The sequence below is a fragment of the Melanerpes formicivorus genome, unplaced genomic scaffold, assembly GCF_026170545.1.
Source record: "Melanerpes formicivorus ecotype bairdi unplaced genomic scaffold, bMelFor1.0.p_v2 SCAF_6, whole genome shotgun sequence".
Lineage (NCBI taxonomy): Eukaryota > Metazoa > Chordata > Aves > Piciformes > Picidae > Melanerpes > Melanerpes formicivorus.
This window is the reverse complement of record NW_027142358.1, coordinates 4,511,539-4,525,673: the sequence shown is the minus strand read 5'-3', so window position 1 is coordinate 4,525,673 and position 14,135 is coordinate 4,511,539. Positions and strand designations below refer to the sequence as shown.

Sequence of the window (14,135 nt, the reverse complement as noted above, 5' to 3'; positions counted from 1 at the left end):
GGGCACACTCTTGCAACCTCAAAGTTTGCCACAAGGAAAGGGACATAAGACCCTTGCTAAACAGCCATGACAGCAATTTTTCTGTTGCAGGCGGCCTTCACCATCCCTGACTGCCCCCTCCAGAGCATCACTAATTCCGCAAAAAATGGCAGATCTTGCTTCCTCCCAAGCTGTTATTCCTTGTTGCCTCTTTTGCTGCCAAGCTGCAAATCTTGGCCCAGGTAACCACATCCTGGGAGCTGTTCCCCAGGCAGTCCACAGCACTGCTTGATGTGAACTGCGGCCCGGGAAGGAGACCCAGCTCTTCCTGAAGGTGTCTGAGAGCCAAAAGCTCCCGTTCTCTGATCAGCAGCTGTCCTTGCAGGCAGGTGCAGGCATGGGGCTGTGTCGGGGCTGAGGACATGAACAGTAAAGGGGAAATGAGGGGACTTGAAACCCCCTTTGCATCCTGGTGTGAGAAACCTGCCCCAGCGCTGCCCTTCCTTCCTCCCCCCTCCTCCTCCTCCGGCACGCTTCCCGGCTCTGCGTGCTGACTGGGGAGGGGGAGCGGTGATGCTAGGCTGAGCCTCAGGCCGATGACTGAAGAATTTTTGCGGCGTTTTTCAGCTTCCTCTGCCTCCGAGCCTGACTAAGGCGGCCTGAGCGGCCCGGCCCCTCCCGCTAGCGGGGAGGGAGGGGATCCCCGGCGAGGGGCGGCGCGGCGGGCGGCGCGGGGCGGGGGATGCCCATGTTTGGCGGGCGGGCGTCGCTCCCGTATATGGGCAGTGTCGTCAGTGCCCGGCCTCCCATTCATAAAGCGCCCGGCGGCGGCAGCCGGGATTCCCTGCCCGTGCTCGGCGCTGCAGCGGTGCCTGTGCTCCTCCCGTCGCGCCGCCGGCCGAGCCCTCGCGGCTTCCGCGCTCTCACCAGGACTTTTCGGCAGGCACCCTCCTGCCGCTCTGCTCGCTCCTGTCCCGGCTACGTCCGGGAGCGACCTGCGGCCGACATGAAAGTCACGTCCCTCGACTGCCGCCAGCTGAGAAAGCTCCTGCGGAAGGAGCCCTCCCGCTGCCTGGTGCTGGACTGCCGGCCCTACCTGTCCTACTCGGCCTCCTGCCTCCGCGGCTCGCTCAACGTCAACCTCAACTCAGTAGTGATGCGGCGGGCCCGCGGCGGGGCCGTGCCGCTCCACTTTGTGGTGCCCGACGCGGCGGCCCGAGCCCGGCTGCTGCTGGGCAGCGAGGCGACGGCTGGGAGCGCCCGCCTGGCAGCCGTGGTGGTGCTGGACCAGGGTACGGGGCACTGGCAGAAGTTAAAGAAGGACAGCACAGCCCAGATCGTCCTCAACGCCCTGCTCTCCAGCCTGCCGGAGGCCGGGACCAGGGTCTGCTTCCTGAAAGGTGAGAGAAGTGGCAAGGACAAGGGGGGGAGGGGCTGGGGGGAGCGGGGTCAGGCCTTTCCTGAAAGACCCCCTGGGTAGCTGCATCCCCGTAGTGTTTCCGACCCCCTCTCATCCGGCACCACCGGCCCACAGTTAACCCGATTATTGGTACAGGGCAGAGAGGTAACGCCGGGATTTCGTCTCTTTTCCACCCACTAGAGCTAAATCCCGGATAGATTCTGTGGGCTGAGCCCAGATGCCTTTCCGCTCACCCCCGCCGAGCGTTTAAGAGGCTGAGGGAAAGCAAGGAATATTAGGGAGGAAGAGCAACAGTTGCAGATTATCAAAGGGAGAATGGGAGAGAAGAGATCGGGGCTCCGTAGAAATTAGAATCAGCCCCGCGGGTCAGAGGAGAGCCAAGGCCACCGCTCATCCGTCTCCGCCCGGTGACACGGGGCGGCATGTCTTGGGCGCTCGAAACCCGGGGGTCGGTGCTCGGGGGAGAGCTTCATCTCTCTGTCGGGTACATCGATGCTGGCAGGGGAAACCCATAGACGATACTCCAAGGCTTGTAACTGGACGGAAGCACCTCCTCCCCTCACGTGTGTTACAGACCTTTGGTTGCAGCTCTTTGTTTTCCCCCCGTGTAATCCGGGGACAATAAAACGATTAAAAAAAAAAAAAAAAAAAAAAAAAAAAAGGCAGCCTGCCCCCTCTCTGTCCTTCCATCCCTTCTTCCACTCCATTTCACCTGGCAGTGCCTTTGCCTTTGTGCCCTCTCTGTGTTCTGAGCCCCCTCCCTCTTTCGTGCCTCTCCCTCAGCTCAGCTGGCTGCCGGGACCGCGGGGCTCTCCAGAGCGGGGCACGCCGAAGCAGGAGTTCCGAAACACTCCCCTTGCCATATCCTGAGGTCATGGGGAGGCCATAAATGGAGTAGAAAACTAGGAGCTATTTCCTGAATAAACTCTGCCCCTTTGTCTTCACCGGCCCTAGTTAATTGACTTTTATTGAGATTTTATCGCACTGATTTTCGTCCTAATGTGCTTCCACTTCGTCACCTACAATGAACAGTGCCCGGAGGGCCAAGTAAAGGCACCTCCAACTTGGATATTGCCCAGTATTAAAGGGGATGGAAGTTTGCCACCACCTTGAGTGTGTCTGGGTACCTCCAGCCTGCCCTGGGATCTGACAGTTACCCCAAAAGCACCAATTCTGCTGCAGGGCAGGAAAACTTGCACTGTGCTGGGCCAGGCAAATCCTTGGGGACCCCATTAAAGCGGGGATGAACATCTTCCAGGGACGCACTATGAAGCTGTGATGAAGCAAGGGCTGTATTAATCTTTGCTGACTCTCAGTCGCCTCTTTTAGCCACAAGGTCGTCCTTCCCTCCTCGTGTACCAGCCCCACGCTTTGAAGTGGTGCTTGTGGCTGTGGGCAGTTTATCTGGGGGTTTGATGTAGGCTCTGCCTTGTACCTTCTGTATATTGCAAAGTGCCTTATCTGAAAGCCTGTCGGTCTGAGGCTAAAAAGATTTCTCCCGTAGTGGATGAGAAAGTTTCCTCCTTTTTCTGCTTCTGTTACCCTTTGCTGGAAGTGATGTGAGTCGCAGGATCAGGCCCGTGAAGTCTGCAGCTCTGTTTCAGATCCTGTGTGACCCGAGGAGCCAGTGACTCAGTGGGCAGCGCTGCTGATTCACTGGGGCCACGGACCCCCAGGAAGCTGATGTGGTCTGGACAAAGATCTCTGGGACAGTGGGGATATAAATCACTCTGAAGCACTGGGCACTTTCAGAAGAAAGGGTCACTTGGGAGTCTGTAGCATCGACTTTGCAATAATGGGCTGTAAAAACACCGGGGGGGGGGGGGGGGGGGAGGGGGGAAAGAAGGAAGGAAAGAAAGAAAAATAAAAACAACACAATAAAACCCCAACACTTTGAGGTTCCCTTTTTATTCCTGTTCTCCCTAGGTGTGGGGGAGTTGGGAGGGGGTGTTAGTCTTGACTCAGAAGCTGCAGTGATAAGATATGAACAGGTCATCACAACCTCACCAGGTTGCCAAGCATCCTGGAGATCTGGCCCCAGGAAGGGCAAACAGCACAGAGCAATTGCTTGCCAAATTGTGTGTCAGGCACAGTTTCTTCCCTCGCTTTTTGGCTTCCAGGGGTTGTGTCACGGGTTTTTTTGTCTGTGTAGGTGCAGTTTCATTCTGGGTGAGCTCAGCCCCAGCACGGTGAAAGTGATTGTGTGGCAGGGGAAGAGCTTGCAGAAAGATAAAACAACCAGTCCTCCCCTGGCACTGACAGGGGTTCTATTATTTATTGATTAAAACCAAAGCACAGCCCAGCTCTGTGATGAGCAATTGAGTATGTGCAGAAATGACCTCAGGGAAGCTAGGTTGAGTGGGGAGGGGGAAGAGAGGAGATTGCTGCAGGATGGGATGAGAAGATGACTCACTGTAAGAAGGGCCTGCAAATATCCTGATCCCCAAGGCTTGTAATTAACCATTCACCAGCTGCATGCATTAGCTGCCCCAGAGACATGAGACATGCATGTCTGTTCAAACTCACATGCTGGCTTGGCTTGAGCAGGTTTCTGTGCTCATTCAAGAGTAAAATCAACAATGCTGGGCAGGGTGTAAATGAGCATAATGTCTATTTATGTAATCTGGACATATTTTTCCTATGTGATGGCAGGGGTTGGAGGGCAGGGGCGAGGAAAGGTTAACTATGCAAAACAAGAGGATTTGAAAGTCCACCCCACAAGGGCAGCTGGAGATCAGGAGAGTGGAGGAGTCTGCAGAGCTGTTTTGTGTTTGTTGGCTTTTCAGACTGCCAGTTGTTAGGGATATCACTTTATCAACCCAGTTGTTGTGGATATCATTTTATCAACCCCCGCTTATAGTCTCCACGGTCACTTGGCTGCATGACCCACTGCCTCACGCTGTGAGCTCTGGGGTGAGCTGGCTGAATGTGACTGACACCCAGGGAGTAGGATGAAAGGTGCAGGTGCTGAGTGCCAGTTGACTACAAAGTCATCCTCCTGCTCTCCGTCATGGAAAACAGATTTCCATCACGCTCAGTGGGCTTTGGATCGTGCCCTCCACTTGCAACATGAGGACCCCATGGCTGGACTGTGTGGGTGGCAGCAGCACGTCATGAATTTGAGCACATATCTGCTCAAACACTGCAAACAAATGAGACACCAGCCTTACAGGGCTGAAATGTCACAGGTAGCTGTACCAGGCAGCTCTGGCAGCCAGGGCGGTGGGGGCTCTGTGGCCGCTCAGATCTTCAGCGCTTCCTTTGTTTGGAAGCCCTTCCTTGCACCCAGGCACCCACACTGATGCTGCTTATCAGAGTGAAACTGCTGCAGGTGAATGAATGGCATGGGAGGGCTTGCTTCCCAGCCTTGTTTACTCGAGGGCCATGCTCTGAAGGATTATTGAATCTAACTGTTTGAGAGCTTTCACCATTCATTCCCCTTCTGAAAAAGCACAGGTGGTAAGACACGTGGCACACCACTGACCTTTCCAGGCTGCTTAACACTACCTGCCTTATTCACATTCATTTTGGAAATGGTGTGCCTCCGTGCAGCCTGCTCCCAGCCTGGAAACAGGCAACGAGTTAGCTGACGACAAACTTTGAGTAACAATGTGATAATAGGATTAATTCCTTTTCATTAGCAGCGCACTGAATGAAACAAATGTGCTACTTAACCATGCAGAATAGCTCATGTGGGGCTATTCAGTTGTCAAGTGCTGTCACAGGATTTCATTAAGTTTTATAGTTGTTATTTAATAGATTGGTCTCAGTGGGGCTGTTTTCCTTACCTCACTGTTTTGTGCATTGTGGTGATTAATGACATGGTTGCCAGCATCCTCCTCTTGTGCTTATGTCCATTCAACAACGCGAATGAAACATTTCTGATGTTGTCACAACATATATAATAATGACAAATTTAGAGAGGATGGCTGCTGATTACAGGAGTCTTTATCTCAAATGCTCATATATAAAACCTGGGGGAGTTTAGTCCCTGCTGTACTGGAGTTAATGGTTGCTAGACTCAATGGAATTACAGTCATTAACAGTTTTAATCTGGATCCACCAGCTTTCGGCAAGTTAATAATTGTCAGCGGTATCAGAGGTTTTTCCTCGCCTGCCCGAAGCCTTTTAAGCAAACCCATTGCCCCAGGGGAACACTATCCCTCGTTAACCCCCTGGGGCCATTGCTGTGTGGCACTATCCCACTGCATTTCAGGCTCCAGAGCTTCATTTCTTTTCCACTTTAATTAAAGCAGGTTTTGGAAGCACAAACATTCTTTCTTTTTTTCCCCCCCTAGGAGGATATGAAACCTTTAATTCGCAATATCCTGAGTGCTGTGTGGATGGAAAACTCATTTCCCCGGAGAAGACTGAGGCAGAGAGAAACCTTGCCAGCCACTGTGAGAAGCAGAGTGCCAACCACAAACCCGCTTATGACCAGGTGTGTGTCATGGCTGCAGCAGGTGACCTTCTCCTTGAGTGTCTCCCTCCTGCCCCTGAGCTCTGTTGGAGGCTGGCAGGGTGCTGGTGGCCCCCGTGCCTGTGCAGGCTGCCAATGAGTTGTCACAGACCAGGCTGGCAGCCTGCATGTCAAATAAGACATTCTCTGTGTGCTGCTGGTCAGCATCACCTCAACCTGGCTTGAAAATTAGGCAACAGAAGGAGAGAAACCACCCTGTCTAGCCCCAAAATTGTATTTGCAACTTATCTGTATCAGACAGCCAGGCAGTGTGAACTATGAGCAGCTCATGCCTCCCCAGGAGACTGAAAATGAGCAGGGGAGAAGCTGCCAAGAGTGTCAGTTTTCCAGGAGATGAAGGATCACACTTTGCCCATGCCTCCTCGGAGACCCCAGGAAGAGATCTGAGGCTGGCAGAGGGAGCCAGGGCCGCTTCTGAGCAGAGGCATTGGCTCTTGAGAGCTGCCCTTGGGCAGGGGAAATTGTCCTAGTCCTGTGCCCTGCCAGCCTAAGGAGCACACGTGCTCTGAGACGTCACCCTGCGGTCAGGCCACTTCCGCCAGGGCTGCGCTTCCGGGCGCTGGGGGGAACTCCCAGGTGATGCACCGCAGCTCCCCAGGGAGCACCCCCTGCCACCCCCTCTGGCTTCCGGCAGCCCCCGGTACGTGGGGACCTGCCGGGCAGGCAGCTCAGTGGGGTGGAAAGCTGGTTTCTCACAGCTGGGGGCTGGCAGCAGCTCTTGTGCATCATGGAAAGTTACCTGTGATCTCTGAAAGCCTTCTGTCAGGTGGTGGCTTTCTGTTCTTTTGTGGTCTTGTCACCCAGCCTCTGCCTGCACTCAGAAAGGAGGAACCAAGATAATATCTTGGGGTGGGTGACGCAGAAGGTGCTGTGCCCCAGGAAGGTGTGGGGAGGAACAGGGAGCCTTGCTCCAATTTTTTTTGCTTCCCTTCACCTTTGGAGGTGTGAGCAGAGGGGATGAAGCCATGAGCTAACTTAGAGCAGCCTCTTCCTCCCTGCTTGGATGTGGCTCCCTGCCTCACATGCATTTTGGTAAAGCCTTGGAGAGGGTGGGCCTTACATATGAAAGGTGCATCCCAAGAGACAGTGTTTTAAATCCAGAATCACCCTGCACATGAGTGGACTGGATCTCACTTTGTACCTTGCAGATGTAGACAAGAAAATGAAAACCTTTTTCTTCTGTGGGCTTTGCCTTTGCAGTGATTCACTGCCTGGCAGCACTGGGATCCAAAAACCAGCAAGGGAGGGACAGGACACCCACGCAGGTTCCAGGCTCCTTTGCCCCTTGTGTATCAGGACTCAGATACCTTTGAAAAGGAATTAAATGTTTCTGCTCTTTATTTTTTTCTTCCAGGGTGGTCCAGTTGAAATCCTGCCTTTTCTCTACCTTGGTAGTGCCTACCATGCTTCCAAGTGCGAGTTCCTTGCCAACCTGCACATCACAGCCCTCCTCAATGTCTCCAGGAAAAGCTCAGAGTCCTTCAAAGACCAGTACTGCTACAAGTGGATCCCAGTGGAGGACAGTCACACAGCAGACATCAGCTCACACTTCCAGGAAGCCATTGACTTCATCGGTAGGTCCAAATGAAGAGCTTTCCAGATCTTTGTGTTTTAAATGCCCTCTTTTTGTTTTAAATACATATTGGTGGGAAGGGCAAGTTATTTTCTCTATGTCCTCAGATGGCACAGCAACAGTTTAGGCTCTCTCCCTTCCCCAACATCCCTCCTGGCAGAGGGTTTTGTGTGAGGATTTTTTAAATTGTTATTTGTTTGTTTGTTTGTTAAAGGGAAAAAAGCCTAATGGTTTCCTTGGGATGGCATGCCACACCCTGTAAAAGCCAGGAAAAGCACACACAGCTTATTGCCTTGCTGTGCTGAGTTATCCCAAAGCCAGGGAGTTAGAGACCCAGCACCTCCCCTTATAGCAGAACTCTTTCCATTTCTCCTTTACTCAAACACTCCAACCTGTGTGGGTGGGTGGAAACAAAACAAACAAACAAAAAGCCCTGTAACCTTTAGAAAACTTTGGGCTGGGCAGGTGACACTGGCCATGCCAGTTACTGCAGGGGAGAAGCTTCTTCCTGATAGGCACAGGGTGACTTAGGGAGGTAGAGCAGCCTGAGCCTGGGTGGAGATGGTGTTGAAATTGGTGCTGTAGCTCTCCAGGAATGCTCTGAATATTACCCCAGTTACAGACTTGCTGGACTCATTGCTCAGCTGAGGCTGAGTCCCTTGACTCTGCAGGCAGAATTGGGAAAACATGATGTGAGGGATACACTCTTCCCTTCCTGGTAAGGGACTTCTCACACCTTTCAGGGAACTGCTACTTCACAGTGCCCCTCTATCTCATCCCAAACTCTTTCTGATAGTTGTTGAGTCACTTGGAAATTTCTCAAACTTTGAGGATGACTTTTCTTTCTTTCTTCCTTTCTGCTCTCTCTTCTTTCTTTCTTCCTTTCTGCTCTCTCTTCTTTCTTTCTTCCTTTCTGCTCTCTCTTCTTTCTTTCTTCCTTTCTGCTCTCTCTTCTTTCTTTCTTCCTTTCTGCTCTCTCTTCTTTCTTTCTTCCTTTCTGCTCTCTCTTCTTTCTTTCTTCCTTTCTGCTCTCTCTTCTTTCTTTCTTCCTTTCTGCTCTCTCTTCTTTCTTTCTTCCTTTCTGCTCTCTCTTCTTTCTTTCTTCCTTTCTGCTCTCTCTTCTTTCTTTCTTCCTTTCTGCTCTCTCTTCTTTCTTTCTTCCTTTCTGCTCTCTCTTCTTTCTTTCTTCCTTTCTGCTCTCTCTTCTGTGTGGTGTAGATGCTGGGGATGACTCAAATCCATGTCTTCCTTACTTTGTGTAGTAGTTAAATATAACTGCTTGTGGTGTCACCAGTCCCCTGGCAGACAATCGAAGACAGGCAAATGATAACTTGCTCAGCTCTGCGTTGTTTCATTGAGAACTGTGCAAAATGCAGTTATCCATAAATTGGGGCTTGAACATGTTGCTCAAGGCAATAGAGCAGAGAGTGTCTATTTTTGAACTCTGTTTTTTGTGTGGAAAAGGCTTATTTTAAGCACATTCTCTTTAATCTAATAACAATCGTTGGGTTGTGTGAGTAACCACAGTGGCTCCTGTTGTGTAAAATGTGTGCTTTGCATAAGCCTTTTATATCCTGACTTAAGTCCAAGCATCTTCTAACCAAGCTGTAATTAGCAACTGCCTCCCAGTCCTTGTGTGCTTTGTGGTGAGGCCCCAGGGATCGAGCTCAGCATCTCCACCCAAGGGTTCAGCTCCTGGTAGTGCTGTTTGCTGTGAACTGGCCAAGCAGGGGGTTGCATTTGGACTTCTGGTTTCCTATCAAAGCTGGTGAAATGAAGGCAGTCCTGTAGCTTTAGCAAGACCTGATGGTGGGAGGTCTGGCCTGGCTGATCTTGGGTCAACACTTAAAGCCACAAGCAGAGAAATACAGGTACAGCAGAGGAGAAATGTAGGTACAGCAAACACAAGCATTGCCCAGGTAGTTGGTGTCTATCTCTGCAAAGTCTGTTCATCTGAAAGAGAAATAGGCACATAGGAAGGAGACAGGAAAAGAGTTTCCAAAAAAAAAAAAAAAAAAAAATACAGAAAGAACCAAATCAGGATCCACAGATTCTGAAACCATCACCAGCCCAGCTCCATCCCAGGCTAGGCTTTGTCCTCCTTCCCTTTTAGTCTCAATGTTACCCTTGGTACCCAACAGAAGAACAAGTCACTCCCTTCTGGTGGATGGGCTGCATGCCATGCTTCACCTCCAGTGCTGTGTGTTTCGGTGTCCTCTCCATCTCCAACAGCTGATGTTTGCAACAACTCTTTTCCCCTAGATTACGTCAGACGAACAGGAGGCAAGATCCTGGTGCACTGCGAAGCAGGGATCTCGCGCTCTCCCACCATCTGCATGGCCTATCTCATGAAGACAAAGAAGTTCTGCCTGGAGGAAGCCTTCGATTACATCAAGCAGCGCCGGAGCCTGATCTCACCAAACTTTGGTTTCATGGGCCAGTTGCTACAGTACGAGTCGGAGATCTTGTCTTCCACTCCCAGCCCTGCTGTCGCCTCGTGCAAAAGAGAAGCCGCATCCTTCTTTGCGGAGGAACTGACATTAGGCAACAACTTTGAAGGCTCCTGTTTTGCCTTTCCTACCTCAGTGTTAAGTTCTGTGCCCATCCACTCTCCTGTCCACCAGCTGAAGCTCAGCCCCATGACAGCATCCTCGTCCTGCTGAACATCCTGGAGGAGACCAGAGCTGGTGTGGTCCTCTGATCCAAACTGTGACCCTCAACAAGAACATTTCATGAACGTGCAATAGAGAAACTTCCATGACTTAGTCTGAGATGGAGAAGTTACCGTGGGTCATACTTCCCATATGCTGTGACTGTAAGACACAAGTGCTCAAAGTGTGGCAGGGTTTATGATCTTTTATTGTCTTCTTTTTTATTTTAAGAAAAGAGAAATTGAAAAGAAAAAAAAGTGCTTTTTTTTTTTTTTTAGGTTTTTAACCACAGAGTGTGCACCCACTACTGTATCTCCAGATTCCTGGGGAGCAATGAGAAATGCATTTAGTATGTTCTCTGTTCCCATCTCCTGCCCCTTCTTATTTTTTTAAAAGACCCTTATTTAATTTTTCAAGCAATAAACAGCAGCAGCGGGGAAGAAAGCGAAATGAAAAGCACCACCTTGGCAGCCACAGAGATGGTGGGAGTCAATATTTGTTCTGCTCTTTCTGGGGCTTTCCTCCTCCTCCTCTCCTGTGTCATGTTTCAGGGAGCAAAAGGCTAAGGTGGCAGGAGTGAGTTCCTTTCCCAGGACACAGTTACACAACCAGGTGAAAATCCCCTTTCCTGCTTCAGCCTCTGAAGTGTCAGGTACTGGCCACAGTGTAACTGGACACCAAACCGCTGGGGGATCCATTCAGGTGTGGCATTTCCTGTACTTCTGCATTTGCCTTTGTACTGGATGTGCTTTTAACTAAAGCAGGGGGACTTAACCCGAGCTGTCAGGCTACCCTGCTGAGTTATTATCCTGCCATCTGTTATTTAAGAACAGCCCTAAAATACTTGAATGTCTCCACAATCCTCCCGTCACATAACACTGTAACTGCTGGATTTTACACCAAAAAAAAAAACCCTGACAAGCTCGGCTCCAAGCCAACTCTTCCTCCATCCCTCCCCAAGTGTTCCCGATGTGTATCATGTGTGGTCAAGTGGTCTTTTTCAATGTTACCTGGCTTGCTCTGTGTGTGTGGTCACCTCTAGCCAGCCTTTGTCTGCAAACCCCGGTTTCTCCCTTGCTCACATTGGCTTCTGTGTCTGCAGGGAGTTCAGAACGAGCAACTCTCTGTCTGTTGACCATTTTAGTTTATTTTATTTTCAATTGTATGTAATATGTGTGGGAAATGGCAATAATTTCCAGGAGATCTCGTGAATGTGAAAGCAAACCTGTGATGGTTTTTATGGAGTGTAAAAAAAACAAATAATAATAATAAAGGAAAAAAAAAGCCAGGAAAGAAAAGGTTTTTGTTGTACTTGGTGTTGGCTGCAGAAGCGCTTTGGGAGAGTTTGGTGGCAGGAGAGGTCACCTGAGGGAAAAATGCAATGGCCCCAGAAGTGGTGTAAGGGGGTAGAAGAGGAGGGTAAGCATCGCTAAGCTGTGTGCTGAAAGGCTCTAAGGTGCTTCTCGTTGGAGGGGAGGAGAAGGTGAGGGGGAGGATGGTTTTAAACAGAATGACATGAGTCACGGTGGCGTCACTTCCCAGCAGCCAGGCAGGCAGTTCTGTTTTGATTCACCCGTGTCTTATATAAGATTTGCCATCTTGCTGAAGATGAAAATCTGAACTAGACATGGACTCCCCTTCCTTCCTGAGCACATGCCATGGTATGCTGCATGCCCTGGTCCTTGGTGTGACCCTTGTGGGTGGTCCCTGGCACCCACAAGCGTCAGGGATCGGAGCACCTGGGTATTGCTCTTTTTTGTTCACTTTTGTAATGAAAAACAGCCTAAAGTACTGGCATCTCTGATCCATTTCATGCTTCTTAGTGGCTGGGAGCTTTGACTTTTTTTGGCTCATCACTGCAGCACATTTCTAATCAGCATTTTTTTCAGGTCAGCAAGTGAAAAAATGTATGGTGGATGTGTGGGTTACAAAGCATCTACGCCCTGTGAGATTCATCCATTTGCTTCCCCCCAGGGAAGCAAATCTGACAGGTGAGAAGCTGTCATCAGAGATGGGCCTTGGTTCCTCTGTTAGGAGGACATGGCAGTAGCCCTCTCTCCACTCCGAGAAGCCTGCAGATGGGGAGTAGCAGTGGAGAAGATGAGGCAAATACTCTGGTAAGAGCAGTGGCCTTTGGTAACCCATGTCCTGTTGCAGTGTAAAGGTCTCCTAAGCAGAAAGGCTGCATCCTGACCACAGAGACCTACAGCCTCCCTTGAGCAGCCATCAGCAGTCTCATTAAAACATCATAAACCCTCTCCTGAAGCAATGACCAGTTATCTTCCTCAAGGATGAGGAATGTGAAGCCCTCTGAAGAGCTGCTGCTCTTTGCCATGGGAACCTGCAATGCATAAGGCAGCATGCTGAAGGGGTTAACAAAGACACTGCTGGCACTGGCAGGTTTGACCACAGCCAGCAGAAAAGATCATAGGTCAGGCCCAGGAGCCAGATGTTTATCAGAGAGGGAAGGTAGTTGCTCTGGTCTTGGAGAGGGGCTCTCATTCTGGGCTTTAGTGCAGTGTTGGCCCTGGGATGTATTGGGCTGGGATTCAGCAAGGATGGAGAGCCAAAGCACTGTGGGAGCCTCAAGAGGGGGTGTTGTCATGCCTGAGCATAGGAGTTTGAGGTTTTCATTCCTGTCCAGGACATTGCTCCCCTCTGCTTGGCTGCCCCAGTATGCAGAACAGAATGTAAATGCTGCCTCCCAGAGGGATATGCTCCCCTGATATTGTTGGTGCCTGTTTCAGTGGTAGTGTAAGACCTCTGTCCCTAGATCCCTTCGCCAGTTTGGCAGATCCTATCTTTCTGAGGAGACATCACAGCCATTTGCCTGCAGGGCTCTGGGGTGAGAGTGCTCTTCCCACCCCAGCAATGCGGCTCCCACAGGCAGGGAGGAGCTGAGGACCCAAGCACCAATGTATGAAAGTGAGTGTGACAAATCATGATGGCACCTACTTGGGGGACGGGATGTGTGAATTTAAACTTTCATGGGCAGGGCAGGATCCTTGGTTTTCTGCTTCCAGACACCAGCACACTACAGGCAAAGGAACAGGCCTGGCTGTGGTTTGTGTGCTGAACAAATTCACCAGGTTGGGTAGGACAGAAGATTTAGGGGGCTTTTATAACCCAGATGGCTTGGTTTGGGGTAGCTATCTCCTAGGAACAAAAGTTCAGATCAGGCAGGTGTGTGGGTTGTGACAGTGATGGGAGCTGAACTGGATGGTTCAATGTGCCTGTGTCCATCTGCCAGCTAAGCTTGTTGGAGGAGCAGGGATCACAAACCCAAAGTTCTGGTGGAAATTAGAAATATCTCTAGCCTTAAGAGCAAGGGGAAGGCTACAGCAGGATGCTTTCAGGAACCAGAAAGGCAAATAAGGGAGAGATGCCAGGAATGCTGTACCCTTAGGCAAAACTTTGATTAGAGCTTATCCCTTCTAATAGCTGAATCCAAAGAAGATGAGAGGAAATCTCACAGGAAAGGGGGTTTTGCAGCTTCTGCTGCTTATGGAAATGTTGGCTAAGGGCTTCCCTAGGACTTGAGCAGCTCATCTCTCTACACTGACACTCCTGATGGTGTACCCTATGTCCTAGACTCCTTGGTGTCAGTCAGGAGCTGTTGCAGATTCTGGTGCAGGATGGGACAGGTTTTATGAAATGCAGCTTTTGGTCCCTTGCTTTTAGGCTTCCAAAGAGCAGTCATGTTGCAAGCATGAGTGCTGTTGCTCAGCCCCTGTCTCTGCTTTGCACATGCTGCCTTTCCTTTCTGCATCCAAGACAAACTCTTCAAAACACTACCACCAAATAAAACACATGTCTTTACATAGTTGCAAATGAGATTGTGAAGAAATCTGGGGTGGGGGTGGATGGGTGGGTGCTGTCCTTAAGTGTCCCTGTATGTTCTTTTAGTCCATACGTTTGCTGGTGTGATTTGCAGCCTGTGCTGGTTACAAAGGCTTCTCTGATTAAAGGACTTTCTAAAAGGCAGGTCAAGGGAGGTGATTCACCCTCTACTCCTCTCTGGTGACACCCCAC

At 50.5% G+C, this 14,135-nt stretch overlaps 1 protein-coding gene across 1 annotated transcript; it reads left to right on the top strand.

Annotated features, from left to right (window-relative positions):
* Positions 1-813: 813 nt before the first annotated feature.
* On the top strand, positions 814-11,645 carry DUSP5 (dual specificity phosphatase 5). The gene is made up of 4 exons (XM_068139397.1): positions 814-1,379; positions 5,698-5,840; positions 7,234-7,453; positions 9,715-11,645. Exons 1-4 carry the CDS (start codon positions 986-988, stop codon positions 10,113-10,115), a joined length of 1,158 nt encoding a protein of 385 aa, XP_067995498.1. The 5' UTR covers positions 814-985; the 3' UTR covers positions 10,116-11,645.
* Positions 11,646-14,135: the final 2,490 nt, after the last annotated feature.